This window comes from Puma concolor, unplaced genomic scaffold, assembly GCF_028749965.1.
Source record: "Puma concolor isolate L17-30 unplaced genomic scaffold, mPumCon1.1.hap2 unalloc_scaffold_8, whole genome shotgun sequence".
Classification (NCBI taxonomy): Eukaryota; Metazoa; Chordata; class Mammalia; order Carnivora; family Felidae; genus Puma; species Puma concolor.
This window is the reverse complement of record NW_028240291.1, coordinates 890739-910529: the sequence shown is the minus strand read 5'-3', so window position 1 is coordinate 910529 and position 19791 is coordinate 890739. Positions and strand designations below refer to the sequence as shown.

Below are 19791 nucleotides of genomic sequence, written 5' to 3'. Positions count from 1 at the left end.
TACACCTCTGGACAGCCGCATGTATACATGGACACGCCCCAGAGCGTACCTGAGCAGAAAACACACACAAACACTTCATGCTGTTTATCTCCCATTCTATATTTCTTCAGATGTATATTCTTCAAATGTATTTCTTCCAATGTATTTCTTCAAAACCCTGCGCCACGTGTCACCACCAGCCTTGTCCTTATTTCGTGGGCAGGAGAATCTTGTGGACCATCGGTGAGCATCGGAAGGGTTTCCACTGGGGTCCATGAAGTGCGATTCTCCTTCATAGTCTTCTCAAGATCGTGCATATATCTGGGATATAAGGGTACACACAGACAGAGACACACAGACACAACCACACCCACATCCATACACACACACACACACACACACACACACACACACACACACACACACACACACACAGGACAGGTGAGAGTCTTATCTTGGCCCTGTTTAAGGTTGCTTGAATGTTTCCAAACGGAAGGTAGAATGGGAGGGTGTCATAAGCTGTGCCAAAGCTGACAAGTGGCTCCAGAAGCCCGACAACATGTGGGATGGTGGTAGGAGGCCTGAGGGTGGGGTTCATGGTCCTGGAATGACCGTTGTCACCGTGCTATCTGATGAGCCAGCTTTGGATGTCCCGCTTTGCTCATTCTTGTTGTCTGGCCCACTGCCCACCTTCAGCCTCCCCAAAGGGGCAAAGCCTCTTTGACACGTTACTTCTTAAGACTCCCTGTCTCAGGCCGATGCCCTTTTGACCTGGTGTCACCTCCTGTGCCACTGTGAGTCTCGGTGCCTCCACGCAGAAGAGAATTGCGCCATGGGCCCCACGGCACACATTTCAGTGCCCACACCCTTGGCTGCTCACCTCTTTCCCTCTCAGTGCTCTCTCCTGGGGCCTCCTCCATCTTGAAATACGGCAGGGGGTTGCGCCAAAGATCCTCTATGATTATCTGGTAGGGGAGACAGGCCAGGCCTCAGGTAGCTGTCCCACGCAGTGGGGGAACCCATGAAAATCACCTCCCTTCCTTGTTACAGGGCCCCACCTCAGCAATCCTGCTAGAGCCGGCAAAGCTGTGGTCAGAGAACCAGTTGAAGAAGTTGAGGCTGCTGTTGTCATGCCTGCGTCTGTAGGCCTCCTGTCTGTACCTTGGGTACCACAGGATGGGACTGGAATGAGACGCCGTATACCCTGCAGGAAGACGAGTATGTGAGAAGGCGCCAGAGAACTGATCACAGTCAACCCTCCACCCACTGCCGCCCATGCATTCAGTGGACACTTACCAGCAAGGCCAAGGACATACTCCTTCGTAACGACTTCATTCTGGAAGTAGGAGTTCTTGCCAAAAAACAGCAGGATCTTCCGGCATTCCCTGGGAAACTTGTGTTCCTCCACCTGCCGTGGTAGGAATGTGGGGCAGAAATGTGAAATCTTGTTCCAGGAGACCCGCCCTCCCCTGAGGAAGGAACACACCACTTCTCCCCACCACCTCCCCCGCCCACACAGCCACCCACCCACACCGCCTCGCACTCCCAGGCCGACCTTCAAATTGGTCATGTGGCGAAGCATGCTTTCATCCTGCTTACTAATCAGGGCTGACATCTGAGGGTGGTTCACAAACTGCTGCAGGTCAAAGAGCCTTCAGGTGCTGGGCATGAGAGACCTGGACCCAGAGAACCGGTGTGGACCGCATCCTGGCGTCCTCCCCCAGGGACTGGCGTCCTCCCCCCGGGCCTCACGCCCTCCCCACAGGCTGCATCCAGGCCCACGGGGTCTCAGGATTCCGCAGGGCTCTGCTAGACACGCACAGGAGGCTGTGCACGCCCAGACGCCCGCATCCACGCCTAGCCTTGTGTGCTCATGAGGACACTGAGGACGCTTACTTCCACACAGCCACACAGCACACATCCGGTCTCGCGCCGACCAGTGGGCATTCGCACCGCCTTCCCCGCAGCAAGATGCTTAGCGGGACCCAGAAACGTGCCCCCGCGCGGCTTTGCGTGGGAAGAAGCCCTCGGTCATTTCCCCGTCCTGGCCTGGACCTCCACCGCCACTCCGCACTCTCCCAGCGCTGTTTCCGTGCCAGGTGCGACGTAAAGCACACGTGCCTCCACCACCCCAGCACTGCCCTCCTCCCACACTCACTGCAGAGCCAGGACCACTGGGATGGTATCATGTTTGCACCTTCCCGGCCACTGGAGCGTGGCTTAGCTCCAGTCCCTGTCCTGGGTTCCTCTAAATGTCGCCTCCCTTTCCTTCCTCTTGTGCAAGCCCAGCCCCCTCTGGACCCTCCACCAGCAGCAGGAAGGATACAGCCTTGGCCCAGAAACCACGGATGCCCTGGATAAGGGCACTTCTCTGTTCCAGATGATGCCGCCGCCTCTGCCACATCCTGAGTTTGAGTCGAGCGTGCTCCCGGCTGGCCTGTTTATTCACGGGCTGTAGCTCTATCTGAAGGGCCTCCAGAGCCTCCAGTGGGGAAGGGCAAGGACGGAGGCCTGTCTCGAACTGCTCCTTCTTATCCTGCTTCACGTGCAGCTCCTGGGCTTCTTCCACCCATCGGCCTTCCTGCTCACTCGGCTTCTGTTCCTCCTCCTCCCGCTCCTCCTTGTCCTCCTTTCCTTCCACCTCCTCCTGGCCCTGCTGCTGCTCCTCCAGCGCTCCCTTCTCCTGCTCCTCTTCCTCCTCGGTTTGCAATTCGGCTCTCCCTTTAATGGCTCCCACGCCTTCCCTTCCTCCTCCCGCTCCTCCTCCTGGTCCTCTTCCCATGCCACTGCCGCCCCCGCCGCCACCGCCCCCGCGGCCGCCGCCGCCCCCGCCGCCGCCGCCCCCGCCGCCGCCGCCCCTGCCATCGCCACCCCTGCCGCCGCCGCCGCTGCCGCTTGTATACCCTGGTGCTCCTGCTCCTCCCCTTCCATTTCCGCCAACTCCTCCTCCTTCCGCTCTTCCTCCTTCTGCTTGGGCTTCTGCTTCTCCTCCTCCTTCTAATCTTTTACTCCTGCTGCCTCTCCCCCTCTTCCTCCTCCTCTTCCTCCTCCTCCTCCTCCTGCTCTTCTGTTCCTGCTGCTCCCCCTCGTCCTTCAGGTCCTCCTCCTCGCGAAGCTGGACCTTCTCCTTCCCCGGCTCCTGCTCCTCGTCCTCCTCCCCCTTCTTCCTCTGGTCATGCCCCTCTTCCCCAGGCGCGTCCTCTTCCGCGGCCGCCACCTCAACCTCCTCCTCCACCAGGCCCCACAGCGCCTCCACCGCCACTACGCCATGCCCAGGCGGCACTGATAGCTCGCTGGGGCCCCCCACCTGCCCCTCGGGTCGGGCCTGGCCTTCCTGCACAGGCTGTTCGCTGGTGGCCTGCAAGCCTTCGGCCTGCGGCACCTCCGGCCCTGCCGGAGACCCACTGTCCCCACGGGCCCTCGTCTCTCGACCGCCCCCTTCCCGGTCGAAGGCGGCATGGGGCCTCCGGGCAGCCCCAGGGTTTCGGAAACACGAGTCGCGCAACATGCGGCCCCGGCCCGAGACACGAACTGTGGCTCCTACCGAAGACGAAGCGGGAGGTGAGAGCACGGCCCCCCCTCCCCAGACCCAGTCACTGGAGCCCTGAGGGCAATGGCTGGCAACTCGCTCCCCCTTCCTCCCAGAGCCCAAACGTCGAGGGGGCGCATGCGCATGGTGCTGTACCCAGGATGCCTCGCGGTGGCTAGCGCTATGCTGCGGCTGCCTCGGGGGCCTTTGTGGCGAGAGGTGTGCGCCTGCGGCTTTGAGGCTGAGGGAGCTCCAAGCCACGCCCAGGCTGCTTCACTGCCTTCAGGACCAATCATAGGGAGGGTGGTGTGCGTGGCTATGGCGGTCCCGCCCCTAGGTCACCCGGAAACTGGGGCGCGTCTGTTGCCTAGGCAGGAAGGCTCTGGGCCCCATGCAGTGCAACTCGTCCCGGGGGCTTGCAGCCGGCCCTCCGTGCCCTCTGGGTGTCCTGTTTGGCGTCTGGCCATGCGAAAGTGACCTTTGCATTCCACGGTGCGCTGGGCACGCGGCTATCTACACCCACGGGTAAAGGGGGACCTCCACGCTCTTCCCATTTACACCGCCACCTTTGTTCACTGTGCCCCTAGTCCGACAACTCCACGGAGCGGATCACCTTGGCTGTCCGGGAGACGCATTTCAGCTGTGCGCCTGCTGTCTGTGCCCCCTGGATTTCCATCTGCTCAGCCTCCTTTGCATACTCTCTACGTCCATCCTTGCTCCAAGGAGTCATGTATGCCATGACAGCAGTCTAGCAGTGTCCCGGCTAGGGAAGGTCGGTGACAGGAGGTGTGTGACGTGGAGAGGACGCCACACTAGGGGAGGCTGCATAGCATGCGCGCTGCTCTTGCCGTTTGTCCCCGTTGCCTGGAAAGTGACACGCTGGCACGCACACACCGCCCCCCTCATGCTCGGCTGCCCATTCCTCCCGTGTGTGGCCGTGCACAGGAAAGAGCCGTGGCCATGGGCCCTGGGACTCCTGGAGCTTGTGTCTGTCTCACGGACAGCGGTCCCCTTCCTCCCACAGTGCCTGGCCGTCTTCTCACAGGGACCCTCCCCAGGCCTTCGTTGGCCGTATGTCTGTTCATCCTGGTCCCATTTCCTTTACCACTCACTTAGGCGGCAGGCTGCCATGAGCGTGGGCGCTGACTCAAAACACTGTCCCCCTGTGCCACAGACAGCATGATTTCAAGGGCCTCCGACAGTTATCAGGGGGTTGGGGGATGTAGCTTTGGGACGCAAGTGAGGGACACGCCCCAGGGTCTCCACGAAGCCACGTTACCACTTTGGGGAACCAATAAGCTGCAGAAGGTGTGAAGTGAGGGCAATGATGTGGTCTCCCTCCCTGTCAGGGCAGTGGTGATGTGGACTCCCTGCCTGTCTCCTTCAGACAGCAGCAGCAACAGCAACACACACACACACCACACAGAGCCACTGCAGGATTGGAGGCTCGAGATGCATTGCCTGGCCAGGCACCACACTCGTGCATTGCCTTTTCCCTTTGGTGGAATGCACTGTTCCCCTCCCTCTTTATGGGACCAGGAGGCTGCCAGGCAGGCGGGGGATTCCAGGATTGCCAAATTGGTGTGCCGGGCCCTCTGGCCAACATGTTGCTTCCGTGACACAGAAGAGGTTCCTCCAGACTCGCTGGGCCACGTCAGGATACGTACGGGGTACAGAAATGCTCCAGGGTGGCTGTGATATATGAGGCAGCACACCACAGCTTCAGGTGACAGCAATGCATAGAAACGCAGGTGGATGGGGAGAGGCTGAACAGGTGGTAGGGGGCTGAGAGGGGGTGGCCACTGTGACAGACAGAGAGGCCAACATTTACCCAGAAAGGGAGACGACCAGGTCCAGTGGTCAGCCCTCAAGCTGCCCTCAGCAGAGGATGTAGGGGGTGGGCACGCCAGGAAAGCAGGCCCAGAGCCTGGTGCACCTGACCTATGCAACTCACTCCCTCCAGAGAAATGGGGCCTGTCAAACTCCCATGCATCGCTGGGAGACCCCGTGGCAGGAACGTGGGAGCAAATCTGGGTCCCAGGTGCAGGGACTGCCTGGGACAAGCAGGCAATGCCCTTCAGTTTGAACAACACCTACCACAATATTGGGGCCCAGGGGCCGGGCCCCAACTTCGCAAGGGGCCCTAGACCAGCCAGGCCTGTCTCTGCAGGGTCATCCAGGAGGATGTTCACCGAGACCCGTACCCTGGCTGGGACCACAAGGCCTTGCGATGATGCCCCTAGGCCGGTCCAGGAGCAGGACCAGACTTACTCACGCTATCTGCTGCCTCCCTCCACTAATCCCCGCTTCCTTGCAGGGAACGTTGGTCCTCCTCCGCTGGGCCATGGAAGGCCCAACCCCAACTTGCCCCTGGCCAAGGCAACACAGGACGAGCGGACCCAGGCAAAGTCCAGGCTTTCCTCCCGTCATGAAAGGTGATCGGCTAGCTCCGTGTCGATCCCAGGAGCGAAGGGATTGCACTCGCTGGACTTGGGCACTTGAGCCTCCCCCTTACCCACCAAGTCAGGAAAGCCCCCAGTCTCTTTCCTTCACTAGCCAACGGCCTACACACACTCACTCAGGCACAAAGATGCACGGCCACGCGGCACGTGGACACAGACACGCACGCGCTGCCAGCACAAACGCTAGGTCTCAGGCAAAAGTACTCACAGGCGCCAGCCACAATACACTCACGGACACTCTACTGGACCTCTGCACTCACGCATGCCCTCTGCCACATCCCACTCACGAGGCTGGCTCCTCCCCACGACCCACACTTGCTTTCCCCCCTCACACCCCACACGCATTTGTCCTGGGGCCCAAACCTGGCTGAAAACTAGGGCAGATTCAGGACTTCCATTGGGTCACGGGAGCTTGCGTTGAGACGCCGAGGAAAGGGAGCCACAACTGATACCAACCTTCCAGTACCAATGGCACTGGAACATGGCATGTGGAGAAACACCAGCCGCGACTAGGTTCCCAGCCTCCTCGGCCCCTGCCCTTTCTTCACACCCTCTAAACACTGGGGAGTCCCTTGGGTTTCAGTACCTCCCAGCTGGCTGCAACCTACAGGGCAAGGGCCAAGGGACTGACCTTTCACAGTTCACATGTATACCCAGCTTGTGTGGGCTGCCTGGAGGCAGTCACGGCTTAGGAGGTCTGGATGTGCTCTGAGCCCTGTTACTTACGCGTCCCTTTGTGTGTTCCCTTGCAGCCCTGTGCCATCAGCAGCCTCCTATGTCCATATGGGCATGCACAGCACACGGAAACCCAGATGCACTGATACTGTCCAGGGACAGGACAGAGACAGAGAAAGAGAGACGGAGGTGGGGGAGGGAGGAAGCGTTCCCTAGAGAAAATGATCACAGGGACTCAGAGACAGACAGAGACCAGAGGGACATGGAAGGAGGCAGAGGAAGGAGAGTAAGTCACAACTAGAGATAGCCACAGAGGGGGAGTGTGTGTGTGCGTGTGTGTGTGTGTGTGTGTGTGTGTGTGTGCCGGTGCCTGTGCATGTGTATGAATGGGTGAAATTGTCTGGGACTGAGACAGGGGAGTGGCCACGATTCCTGGACTTTCGAACGCCCTCTTCCAGCAGAATGGAGGCCCGGTATTCTCAGGAATCTCCGCGTTTTCCGGAACATGACTCATTTGCTTTGGGGCCCTAGCCCATCCTCAGGCTAGGAGGGGCATAGAGCGCAAGGAGTGGGAACTTGAGGCATGAGGCTCCAGATAGTCTGGCCCAGCAGGTGGAGCGTCGAGGCCCAAGGTTTTTAAATGCCTGCTGCCTCCTTCTGGAGCCCACCAGCATATGGGAAGCACGCCCATGGCCCCGTGGCCCTTCGGACACTGCAGTGGCTGTGGCTGTGGCTGTGGCTGTGGTGGAGGTGGGGCAGAGGCAGGGCAGTGAACTTTTTGACCGTGGGTCCTTGGGGTGAAGGATCTCCAGACCAGACCCAGACAGTTGGCTGCTGTTCAGGAACGATCAGCAGGAAGGGAAGTGGGCGTGGCTCCAGCATTTGAGCCCCACCCTCCCCTTCCCGGGTCTGGAGGCAGTTCTCTGCCTCCCCCTCCAGGGTGGCCTCCCTGTTTGGTCCATGTCCTTTTCCGCTTTGTCATCGACCACAACTGTCCCGTGGGATATCTCATATCGGAGAACTGGTGCTACAGATCTCACCTCCCTGGGGACGAGCCAAGATGGCAGACAGCATGGAAGTTTCTTAAGAGTCTCGTGTGCCTGAAATACAGCCGACCAACACTAAACCATCCTACCCACCCAGGAAACTGACGGGAGGAATAGCGCAGCAATCTGCATATCCTGAACCACAGACTTCAACAGGTACGTGGCATGGAGAAGTGAACTTGGAGAGCGAGGAGGCTCAGGAAGGGAGGTGCTTCTGTGCCCGCAGAGGCGAACGAGACTGCGCAGGTGGAAATTTTACTAATTTTCTTTAATACGCTTCTACATTATTCTTTCCTTTCGTGTCTATATTCACAAATTCTGTTTTACTCCCATATTCTGCTTTTAGTCTATTTCAGTGTTTTGATTTTTCAAATTCTCACAACATTTCCCTTTGTAATATTTTTTACTTTCTAAATTTTTCTCCACTCCCACTTTTTTTCTCTCGTGTCAAACCCCTTTCAACACCCAGATGAAACATGCCTAGAATCTAGCATCATTCATTCCCTTCTTTACGTGTGTGTTTTTAATTTTTTACTTTTAACATTTTATAATTTGAATAGTTCATTTGAATTTTCTACCTCATGAGTTCCTTTTCTCCCTTCAAAATGACGAAAGGAAGGAATTCACCCAGAAAGAAAGAGCATGAAGCAACGAGAGCCAGGGATTCAACCAACACAGATACAAGCGAGATCTCTGAAGCAGCATTTAGAAGCACGATGATAAGAATACTAGCTGCGGTCCAATGTAGATTAGAGTCCCTTTGTGCAGAGAAAACATGAAGTAAAAGCTGGCCAGAATGAAATTAAAAATGATATAACTGAGCTGCAATGACGGATGGATGCAGTGGTGTCAAGGATGGATGAGACAGAACAGAGAATCAGCGATACGGAGGACAAACTGATGGAGAATATGGACGCAGGAAAATCGAGGGAGATTAAGGAAAAGAGCACGGTTGAGCAATTAGAGAAATCAGTGACTCATGCAGAAGGAACAACATCAGCATCATAGGGGTCCCGAAGAGCGAGAGAGAGAAATAGGGGCAGCAGGGTTAGGTGAGCAAATCAGAGTGGAAAATTTTGCTAACCTGGGGAAAGACACAGCCATCAAAATCCAGGAAGCACCGAGGACCCCCATTAAATTCAACAAAAACTGACCCTCAGCAAGGCAGCAAGGCATATCATATTCAAGCTCACAAAGTACTCAGGCAAAGAGAATCATGAAGGCAGCAAGGGGAAACGAGTCCCTAAACTACAAGAGAAGATAGATCAGGTTTGCCGCAGACCTATCCAGAGAAACTTGGCAGGCCTGAAGGGAGGGGTAGGATTTGTTCAAAGTGCTGAATTAGAAACTTACGCAGCCAAGAATTCTTTATCCAGCAAGGCTGTACATTCGAAATAGAAGGAGAGAGAAAAAGGTTCCCAGACAAACAAAATTTAAAGGAGTTTGTGACCGCTGAATCACACCTGCATGCAATTTTAAGGGGGGACACTCAGAGGGGAGAAATGATTATCTATCTATCTATCTATCTATCTATCTATCTATCTATCTATCTATCTACCTATCATCATCTATCATCTCTCTATGTATATGTATATGTGTATGTATACTTATAATTATATTTTTATTTATTTATATTTATTTATATTTATAGATAGAAATATATAATTAGATATATAGAGATATATAGATGTAGATATAGATATAAAGATATATAGATTTTTTTTCTCCAACTCTTCAAAGAAGATAATGGCCATAAATTCATACCTTTCAGTACTCACTGTAAATGCCAGTGGACTCAATGCTCCAATCAAAAGACATAGGGGAACTGAATGGATGAGAGAACGAGCTCCATCGATATGCTGTTTACAAGACACCCACTTTAGTTGCAAACACAACTTCAGAGTGAAAATAAGAGGATGGAGAATCATCTGTCATGCTAACCGTCAACAAAACAAAGCCAAAGCAGCCATACTTCTATGAGACAATCTAGACTTTAATGTAAAGACTGTGTCAAGTGATGCACAAGGGCATGATGTCATAATCAAGGGGTCTATCCACCAAGAAGACCTAGCAATTGAAAACATTTCTGTGGCGTATTTGAGAGCAAGCAAATACACAAATCAATTAATCACAAACATAAGGAACCTCATTCTTAGTCATGCCATCATAGGGGGAGACTTCAGCACCCCACTCGCTGCAAGAGACAGATCATCTAAACAAAAAATCAACAAGCAAACGGGGGCTTGGAATGACACACTGGACAAGATGGGCTTCACAGATATCTTCAGAACATGTCATCATAAAGCAGCAGAATATACGTTCTTCTCCAGTGCTCATGGAATATTCTCCTCTCTAGATCATATCCTGGGGGAAAAAGTCAACCCTAAGGAAGTTCAAAGAGATCGAGGTCACACCGTGCTAATTTTCAGACCACAACACTACGAGACTCGAAATCAACTACAAGAAACAACTTGGAAAGGTAACAAATACTGGGAGACTGAAGAACATCCTACTAAAGAATGAATGGGCTAACCAAGGGTTTAAAGAGGGTATAAAAAGTATATGCAAGTCAATGAAAACGTATATGGAAGTCAGTGATAACACCACAACCCAAAACCTCTGGGACGCACCAGAGTCGGTAATAAGAGGACCTATCTAGCAAGTCAGGTCTTCCTAAAGGAGAAAGAAAGATCTCAGAGACACAACCTCACCTTACGCCTTAAGAGGCTGTGAAAACAACACCCTATGAAACGCAAAACATTCAGAAGACAGGAAGTAACAATGATAAGAGCGGAAATTAATGCTATGGAAACCAAAAGTCAAACAAAACAAAAACAAAAACAACCTCAAACGAACAAACAAACAAACAAACCAAAATAGGAGAACAGATCAATGAGCCCAGAAGCTGCTTCTTTGAAGGAATTAACAACATTGATAAGCCAGTCATCAGTCTGATGAAAAAGAAAAAGGAAAGGGCCCAAATAAATAAACTGAAGAATGAAAGAGGAGAGATCACAAGCAACACAGCAGAAAGGCAAACAATAATAAGAGAACATTAGGAGCAATTATTTGCCAATAAAATGGGCAATCTGGGAGAAATGGACAAATTCCTAGACACATATACACTACCAAAGCTGAAAGAGGAAGAAGAGGAAAATTGGAACAGACCCATAGCCAGTAAAGAAATCAAATTACTAATCAAAAACCTGCCGAAGGAAGAAGACTGCAGGGCCAGATGGCTTTCCAGGGGAGTGCCAGCAAACATTTCAGGAAGCGTTAACACTTATTCTCTTGAAGCTGTTCCCAAAATAGAAATGGAAGGAAAACTTCCAAACTCTTTCTATGAAGCCAGCGTTACCCTGATTCCAAAACCAGAAAGAGACCCCACTAAAAAGGAGAAGTATAGACCAATTTCCCTGATGCACATGGATGCCAAACTCCTCAACAAGATATTAGACACTCGGATCCAACAATACATAAGATGCTATTCACCACGACCCGGTGGGATTTGTACCTGGGAGGCAGGGCTGGTTCAACATCCACAAAACAATTCACGTGATTCATCACATCAATAAAAGAAGGGACGAGAAGCACAGGATCCTCTCAATCGATGCAGACAGAGTGCTTGACAAAATACAGCATCCTTTCGTCGTAAAAACCCGCAAGAAAGTAGGGATAGAAGGAGCACACATCGAGATCATAAAGCCACCTATGGACGACCCGACCTTACTATCATCTCAATGAGCAAAAGCTCTCAGCTCAAGTCACGAACGAGACAGGAATGTCCACCCTCTCCACTGTCATTCAACATAGTATTGGAAGTCTTAGCCTCAGCCTCTTCATCCTTCTGCTCCCCCTCTTCAGCTACTGCTCTTCCAGCCCTGGCTCTACCTTTTCTCCTCCTTCTTCCCTCTGCTCACGTCCTCCTCAATTTCCTCCCCCAGCTGCTCCTGCTCCTCGACTCGTGCTCCTCCTCTTGCTCCTCCTGGACTTCCTCCTCCTCCACTTCTTCCCTCGCCTGCACCCGAACATTCACTCTTCCTCCTCCTCCTCCTGTAACTCCTCCCAATCCTCTTCCTCCATGATCCTCCACCTCCAACTCTTCCTCCTAGGCATCTTCCTCCGTCTCCAGGTCCTCTCCTGCTACTGCCCTTCCTGCCCTACCTCTGACTGTTGACCTCCTCTTCTTCCCTCTGTTCTCGTCCTCCTCAACTCCCTCCTCCAGCTGGCCCTGCTCCTTTGGCGCCTGATCCTCGTCTTCCTCGTGCTGGGCATCATCCTCTTCCATTTGTCCTTCTCCTGTACCCAGTCATTCACTCCCCCTCCTCCTCCTCCACTTCTTCTTCTAACCCCTCCCAATCCTCTTCCTCCAGCTCCTCCCGCTCCTCCTCTTCCTCCTCGGTCTCTTCCTCCTTCTGCTCCTACATTTCTGCTCACTCTGTTCCAACCCTGGCTCTACCTTTGCTCCTCATCCTCGTCCATCTACTCTCGTCCTCCTCAAATTACTCCCCCAGCTGCTCCTCCTCCTTTGGCTCGTGCTCCTCCTCATCCTGGACATCCTCCTCCTGCACTTGTTCCCTCTCCTGCACCCAATCATTCACTCCTCTCCTCTTACTCTAACGCCTCCCAATCCTCTTCCTCCAACTCCTCCTCCTCCTCGTCCTCCTCCTCCTCCTCCAATGCTGCCTCTGGTCATCCTACTCTTCCCCAGGCACATCTTTGTCCCTTAAGACCACCACAATCTCCTCTAAGAATGGGAGCAAAAGCTCTCGCACTGCCCCCAAGCCATCCGCAATGAGCACCGGACCCTGGGGCATGGGCCCTCACAAGCCATCGTGTCCCTGCAAAAGGAGCCTGGCAACCTCCCAGGCCCCCCGGGGAAACCTGGTAGTGGGAACCTGGGAGCAGCGACAGGGACCCCGGTGCAGCGACACCCAAGGGACGATCGTATCGTGCTCTGTCTTTTCAACAACACCTATAGCAGTATCGGATCTAGAGGTCAGGCCCCAACGGGCCTCACATGCGACCCCTGACCAGCCAGCCCTGTGTCGACAGCGCCATCCAGGAGGAAGCTCACCGACACACATGCCATGCCTGGGACCCCAAGGCGCTTCGATCACCCCCTAGGCAGATAAGGTCAGAGCTAGGTTACTCCATGGGACCTGATGCATCCCTACAGTCGTCCCCAATTCCTTGTAGGACAGGTCGGACTTCCTCCATTGGGCCATGGGGTCTCCATGCTGTCAAGCTGGCAGCAGCCAACACATGACCAGCGGTACTGAGACACAGTCCAGCCTTTCCTCTCATGCTGGACGGTGGCCCCGTCTTTACCGAAAGCCCTGTATGGGGGCAAAGGGCTGTGGGGAAGGCAGGTAGGCGGGTAGCCAGGCATAGATGAGACCACCCGCTGTGATCCCGCAGGGTCACTGGGACTTCACTTCCATGTGGCCCACACGCAAATGCTAGGGATGGGGCTTTGGGGGCAGTGCGGACGCCTTGCAGCTTCAGCGTCAAGGAGCTGGGCACACACACCTGTGGGCACAGCCGGCAGCAGACTGGGACCAGTGTTCCTCCCTAGGCCCCCTTGACCCTCCACCACCTGAGAAGAATACGGGGGGTGGGCTGTGAGGCTTTAGACTCCCCAAAGCGCACACACAGTGGGCCACGTGCTGCCCGCTGCGGTTTGGGGCGAGGCGGGGGAGCACGGTGGGGATTCCCGACTCCCATGTCCACAGCATCCTCCGTCGACATGCAACTGCTGAGACACTGAGAAAGAAACCCAGTTCCCCATGTTACATGAGGCCTGGAGTCGACAAAGCCTGAGGCTAATCAGGGTCGCCCGCACAGGGACCGAGAGGCTCATGCTGGCACCACTCACGTGCAAGGGGAACAGAGTTCTGGGACACTCCTTGAAATGTCCCGAGCCCAGCTGCAGCGGCAGGGGTGATCTTGTGCTGCGGGGAGAGGTGTTGCTGGCAACGAACTGTCCCCTAAGAGAGCAGCTGGCAGGCTGCTCACCTGCCCATCCACACACGGATCCCCACACACCACACTGCTGCGGCACTCCAGGGCGACGCAAGTCACCTGAGGTCTAGGGTCCAAGCTCCTCCCTTTCCCTGGGCCTGGTGCACAGGAAGCAGAGAGAGGAGCCCTGAGGAAGAGCTGCTGGTGACAAAACATGGCACGTCTGCCTAGAGCAGAGATTCTTGCTGGACGCCTCCCTCCAGCGCATTACCTCCGCCCTCTGCACACAACGTAGCCTGACAGCTTGGGTTCCTTAGCCACTCTGTGCACAAGGCCTGGGCACAACCTTGTAGCCCCTCAGTATTTGCTACTGTAGGCCCACCAGGGCAACTCAACACACACACACACACACACACACACACACACACACACACACACTCACTCACTCACTCACTCACCACTCTCACATAGACACACACTAACACACACACCAGCACACTCACTCACAAGGGGTCCACTGGCCACTGGGCACAGGCTTTCCTCCCCTCGGTCCCCGTCTTGACCTTGCACCAATTTCCCTTTTGCATCCTGACTTGAGCCCCCTGGAAGAGCAACAGTTGCACCCATCCCAGCGATTACCATCAGGACTCAGGAGGGAAGGGACTGCTCTCTTGTATTCTGGCACCTGACCGTCCCACATAAGCACCTCAGCCACAGAGACCCCTGTGTCTCTCCTTGTCTCGCCAGCGGCCTACACACCCACTCCCGCACACACAGTGACACACGGCTACGCAATCGCACGAACATATGCACGCACACAGTGCCAGCACCACCACGGATCTCAGGCCCAGTTTGCCACAGACGCCCACACACACTCGCAGAAACTCACGCTGGATCTCCGCCCTTGCGCGTACTCTCTCCATGAAATCCCACTCATAAGCCTCGCTGCTGCCCACAACCCACACCTGCCTCTTCCCCTCACACATCTCCCATCCTCAGCCACTGTCTCAGGACAGGGCTCGGGGTCAAAGGGACCCCGGGTGTGGGAGGCAGCAGCAAGGTATACTGGCATCGACTCTGAGAAGCCTGCCTACTCCTGAGTTCTCAGGGACACGGGGCCTTAACTCTGTCCTCACTGGAGGCGTTGCTCACCGCATTCTCTCTCACCAAGGAGACGACACCCCTCTGGGAGCAAGGGTCCTGGCTGAATCTCCCCAAGTCCTGGCCACACTGTGCCAGGACCCAATGGACCAATTTGGTCCCGCTCTGCAATCCCCTTCCCTGCATTTCGGCTCTGGCCTATACAACAAGTCTCCACGTAACAGGTCTGTCTCTTCCTCCTCCTCCTTCCAGACTCTGCCTGCCCAGGAAGGCAGGCCTCTGTGCACATGGCAACACCTGCCCCACACCAGTACTGCACCTCTCCTGCACACACAGAATCACCCTGGCAGCGGCTAGGACGGTCACACTCAGGTCCCTTCCTCATCGTTCCTCCTCGGGTCCCCCATAAACACACACACACACACACACACACACACACACACACACACACACACACACACACAGAAACAGAAGGGTTTTTAGCTTCCTGTATGTGTCCACATACACATCGTGGCAACTCTTCAAGGCTGCCACATGTGATCACTTCCCCAATTGTCTCCGGGGCTCGTAGAAGATAGGAGACGCATCCACCCATGTCTTCCAGCGCTGGTCGCGTCCTCCATTGTTTCTGCATGGGCAAACATAGAAGTGCTGTGCCTTTCACGCCCACACAGATGCAGAGCCCCTGACGCATATGGGCACACGCAGACACATTCGCGTACACGCACACACACGCACCCCCACGCAACAGACACCAAGAGTGATACGGGATATTTGCAAATACATCCCAGATGGTTTCACTCTTGTGCCTCGCCCTTTTGTGATCCCTCTTGCTTTCTCACCCAGGGATTCATTTCCAGCCCCCAATGGCCTTGGACTAGTTCTAAGAATGGCTGTCAGGTTGCGGGAGGACATGGCGTGGTGGGGCACATGGAAGGAAGTGCAAGATTCTCACCCCAGTGGCGCCTGGGGACACGGCAGCTCCGGTCCCAAAGACTGGCAGGCAAATCCAGACTGAAGGAGCAGGGGGAAGCCCGGGAGAGGGCGGACATCCACGGGGAGCATTTGTGGTGGAGAAGCATTGCTCCTCCCGAGTTGCTCTGCAAAGCCCCAGCCCACAGCACAACTGCGTTTGGTTTGCAGGCATAGACCCACTGTGTGTTTGCAGCTGAGTCCCTGCAGGTCCCTTGTCATCCTCCCACCCGCTCCCCATGCTACCTGGGTCCCAGTCTCGGCGGACCTTCCACTTCCAAGCCAATGTCTGGCCCACGCTCCCTTGCCCATACAACACACGTGTCAACACACCGCATACTGGCGTTCTCACCGACACGTGCGCACGTCAGGTCACTGTCTTCTGGTCCCTTCCTCCCTCAGGTAGTACTGCAGGGGATTGGGCCACAGGTCCTCGATGATGATCTGGTAGGGGACACAGGCCGGCGCCACATTGGGCATAGCCCACTCTCCTCTCTGGCCGGGGGCCACCCACATCCCCACTGCTGACGAAGGCCTCAGGGGCCCCACCTCGGCAATCCTGTTTGTCCCTGGGCAGCTGTGCTCACACAGCCAGTTGAACAAGTGAAGGCTGGTGGGGTCATGCCTGCGACTGGGAGCTCCATGTTCATAATCGCAGAACCACTGGACTGGAGTGGCACGTGATGCCCTGTAGCCTGCAGGAAGAGAGGTTTTGAGGAACAACCTGATGGCCTCCTCCCCACCCACCTCCCCCTCCCCCTCCCCCTCCCCCTCCCTCCTGGCCCTGATGCATGCTCATCAGCCCCCTGCCCCGCACCATCATGGGACCCACACCCTACCAGCAAAGCTAAGCTGATACTCCTTAATGATCACTGGGTTCCGGAAGTACGGGTTCTCCACAAAGAAGAACATCACTCTGCAGCGGTACTTGGGATGGCCCACTTCCTCCACCTGCGGTGAGCAATGGGACAGGAGGGGGCAAGTGTCCTCCCTCGGGGTCCTGACCTCCTAGCCTGGCTGTGAGGGTGAGCACCTTTGCCTCACCCTCTCCTGCCCAAATCCCACACCCGACGGGATGGCCCCCAGCCACAGCCTCCCCGGTCTGACCTCCAAGTCGACCAGGTAGCTGAGCACGTCTTTGTCCTGGGCACCGATCATGGCCGACAACTGGGGGTGATTCAGAATCTGTGCTGGGTCAAGGAGCTGTGCCTTCAGATGCTGTGGAAACAGACACAGCCCACCCCCCAACCCTCCCAGGCTAAGAGCAAGGGACTAGATCAGGGCATGTGCAGAAAGACCAGGAAACACTAGCCCCCACACTCCTCAGCCTCTGCAAATGCATCAGACACCCTCGACACTGGGCTGTCCCTTGGCTTCCCGTACCTCCCACGCTGTCTGCACACAGCACGGAGAGACTCCACTGCCTGGACTCCTCACAGTTCCTTCATATACCTGACCTGTGTGGGTTGCCAGCAGCCCATCATAGCTTGTGATGTCGGCATGTGCTCTGACCCCTCCTCACGGCTGGGTGTCTTGGCATATTCCTGTGAAGACCAATGTTGTCACCGGCCTTCTGAGTCCAGAAGGAATAACACGGCTTACAAGAAACCGACTGCACACTTACGATGCAAACATAGGGTGTGGGAGGGAGAAAGAGATCGAGAAGCACGGACAAGGAGGGGAGAAGAGGGAAATGAAAGTAGACACAGTGACACAGCCAGTCAGGAGAGAAAGACATGGGTGGGACCCAGCCGGAGCCTGAGGACAGAGAGGGAAGCAGGGGTGGAGATACCAGGAGAGAATCCTGTGTGTGTGTGTGTGTGTGTGTGTGTGTGTGTGTGTGTATGAGAGGGTCTGTGGAGGCACATTGTACCCCGCTCGGAGTCGGTCTGAGTCGTCCCACTGTCTGGAACAGGGGGGTGGCAGGGTTCCACTAAAGGCCATGAGTGTGTGTCTGAAATGCTCTCTTTTGACGGAACTGCTAGAAAACGTGCACAGCCTTTTGACGGAACTGCTAGAAAACGTGTGAATGTGAAGGTGGGTGTGCGGCCTGTGTAACTCTCCCATTTGGCAGCGAAACGTTTCCGTGCCCTATCTGCTCTGAGTGAAGGCTGCTTTGTGCTACCTTCATGTTTGAGAGCAGCCTGCAGGCCAACGCTGGCGGAGACCTAGAGGAAGCAGGTCCAAGTCCCCAAGTCCCCCCATCCCCAACAACCGCCCCTGTCCAAGGCCTTACATTGGATCCCAGACCACACCAACCCAGGGCCAGGGACCACTGCCCAGCTCTCCTCCCTGGGGGCCATCGCCCTGAGGCACCCTGCTCTCAGGGCCCAGCCCTCCTGCACAACAGCCCCCGCCAGCACCCACCAGCACAAGGAAGGATACCGCCTGGGCCCAGAAGCCAGGGATGTGCTTGATGATGGCCCTTCTGTGATCCAGGTAAGAAACGCGCCTCCGAAGAATCCTGCGCTTCAGCCGCCATAAGGCCCTGGAATCTTGGGCATTCCCAGCGCTGATCTCCAGCTGAAGACGCTCCAGCGCTGCCAGCGGGTCCTGGGCTGAGGCAGGACGCAGCACTGGCTCTTGCTGCTGCAGCTCCTGTGAGAGCTGGGGCCCCTCCTCCGCCTCTGCATCTGCCTCGGGCTTCTCCTCTTGCTCCGGAACCTCCTCCAGCTGCTGTCTCTCCTCCTCCACCTCCTCCTGCTCGGCCGTGTCCTCTGCTTCTGGCTTGGCTTCCTCACAATTCTCCTCTCCAGCCACCTCTTCCTCGGTCGCCTCCCCGTCCTCTTCCTCCACCCCGATCACCACCTCAGCCGCCACCATTCCGTCATCCAGTATCACCACCAATTCCTCCGCTGGGCTTGCCACCTGTATCTCACACCCGGCCTGGGCTTCCTGCACAGGATGGGCGCTTGCCGCCCCTGAACCTGGGGACTGCGGCCAGCCCGCGCCCTCCAGCGCCCCTCCATTCCCGCGGGCCGGGGACTCTCGACCTTTCTCATCCAGGACGATCAGGGCCCAGGGTCGACGGGAATCACCGCTTTTTCCGGACCGCGACACGCTGGCCATGACGCTCGGCCCCGGCCGGCCCCAGTGCAGCTAGGGCAGCCTCAGGACAAGGACAGGGAAATGGCAGCAGGTGGACGGAGCCTTGGCCGCAAGGCCTGCAGCTCCCTGCTGCCTCCCGCCGCAGCCCGCCCAAGTGGGGCGCAGGCGCACAGGCTCTGGGATTTGACGACTCCGCATTGGCTGTGGCTGCTGTGGAGGAGGGGCTGAGACAGAGGCAGGGAAGAGTGTGCGCATGCGGCCTGGGGGCGAAGTGGTTCCAGGGCAGGGCAGGCCCGCTGGCCAGGTTGGCGGAACAATCGGTTGCAAGACAGCAAGACGGGGTGTTGGCCGCCGGCTAGCGCGCGCCAGCGGCCGGTCCGGGCTCTGGAGCAAGGGCCCAGCCGCCAGCGTGGACCCCGCTTTGCCGCATGTTCTCTTCAGCGCTGTCACCTTCCAGGCCTGACTCGCGAGGTCCCCGGTGTCACACAGTGTCTGTGTTCCCTTGCACACCTCTTCCCCAGAGGCCCCACTCCGGGCAGCAGAGCATTCAGCCCAGGAACGTCCACAGCGTGAGCCACTGCCTGCTCCGTCCCCTTGCCCCTTTTTCATGAAGCTGGGGCAAGGCCTGGAGAAGTCCTTAGGTGTGGCGCCTACCGGGGCCACATGGCCGTCCGCACGGTTTCTCCTCCTTGGCCATCAGGCTGAGGGCGGCGGTAAGGTGGGTGCCCACCCAGAACCAGTGACACCCACCCTAGACCCACCCCACCGCCGTGTCCTTGCAAGAAAGCAGCTCACTAGAACTCACTGCACTGCAATTCAGAGCCAACAACAACCCCCAGAGCCCCATCTGCCACTGGTGCCCTACTGATCTCCGTACAGAGCACCAGGGAGATGGGGTAGTAGGATTTAGCAGTTTCCTCCGGTCCGGAAATCTAACCTTCCACTCAAAGGAGGACGACTCCAAGCAGGGCGCTTAGGGGCCCCCTTCACCGAGAATTACAAACTTGTCTGTGTC

The 19791-nt window shown here is 56.1% G+C and overlaps 1 protein-coding gene across 1 annotated transcript; it reads right to left on the bottom strand.

Moving 5' to 3' along the window:
- Nucleotides 1-78: 78 nt before the first annotated feature.
- Nucleotides 79-18797, bottom strand: LOC147570853 (uncharacterized). Its single transcript, XM_086696734.1, has 8 exons — nt 18114-18797; nt 16773-16913; nt 2306-2674; nt 1535-1612; nt 1276-1387; nt 1038-1183; nt 860-944; nt 79-300 (listed from the first exon to the last, which is right to left on the bottom strand). Exons 1-8 carry the CDS (start codon nt 18795-18797, stop codon nt 272-274), a joined length of 1644 nt encoding a protein of 547 aa, XP_086552860.1. The 3' UTR covers nt 79-271.
- Nucleotides 18798-19791: the final 994 nt, after the last annotated feature.

Excerpts from the sequence above, each read along its gene's own strand:
- LOC147570853 (XM_086696734.1), bottom strand. The coding sequence starts at position 18,797 with ATGGCCAGCGTGTCGCGGTCCGGAAAAAGCGGTGATTCCCGTCGACCC. Across the intron at positions 1,184-1,275 it reads GTATGTCCTTGGCCTTGCTG|GGTATACGGCGTCTCATTCC; the intron begins GTAAGTGTCCAC and ends GTCTTCCTGCAG. Across the intron at positions 301-859 it reads GAGCACTGAGAGGGAAAGAG|ATATATGCACGATCTTGAGA; the intron begins GTGAGCAGCCAA and ends CTTATATCCCAG.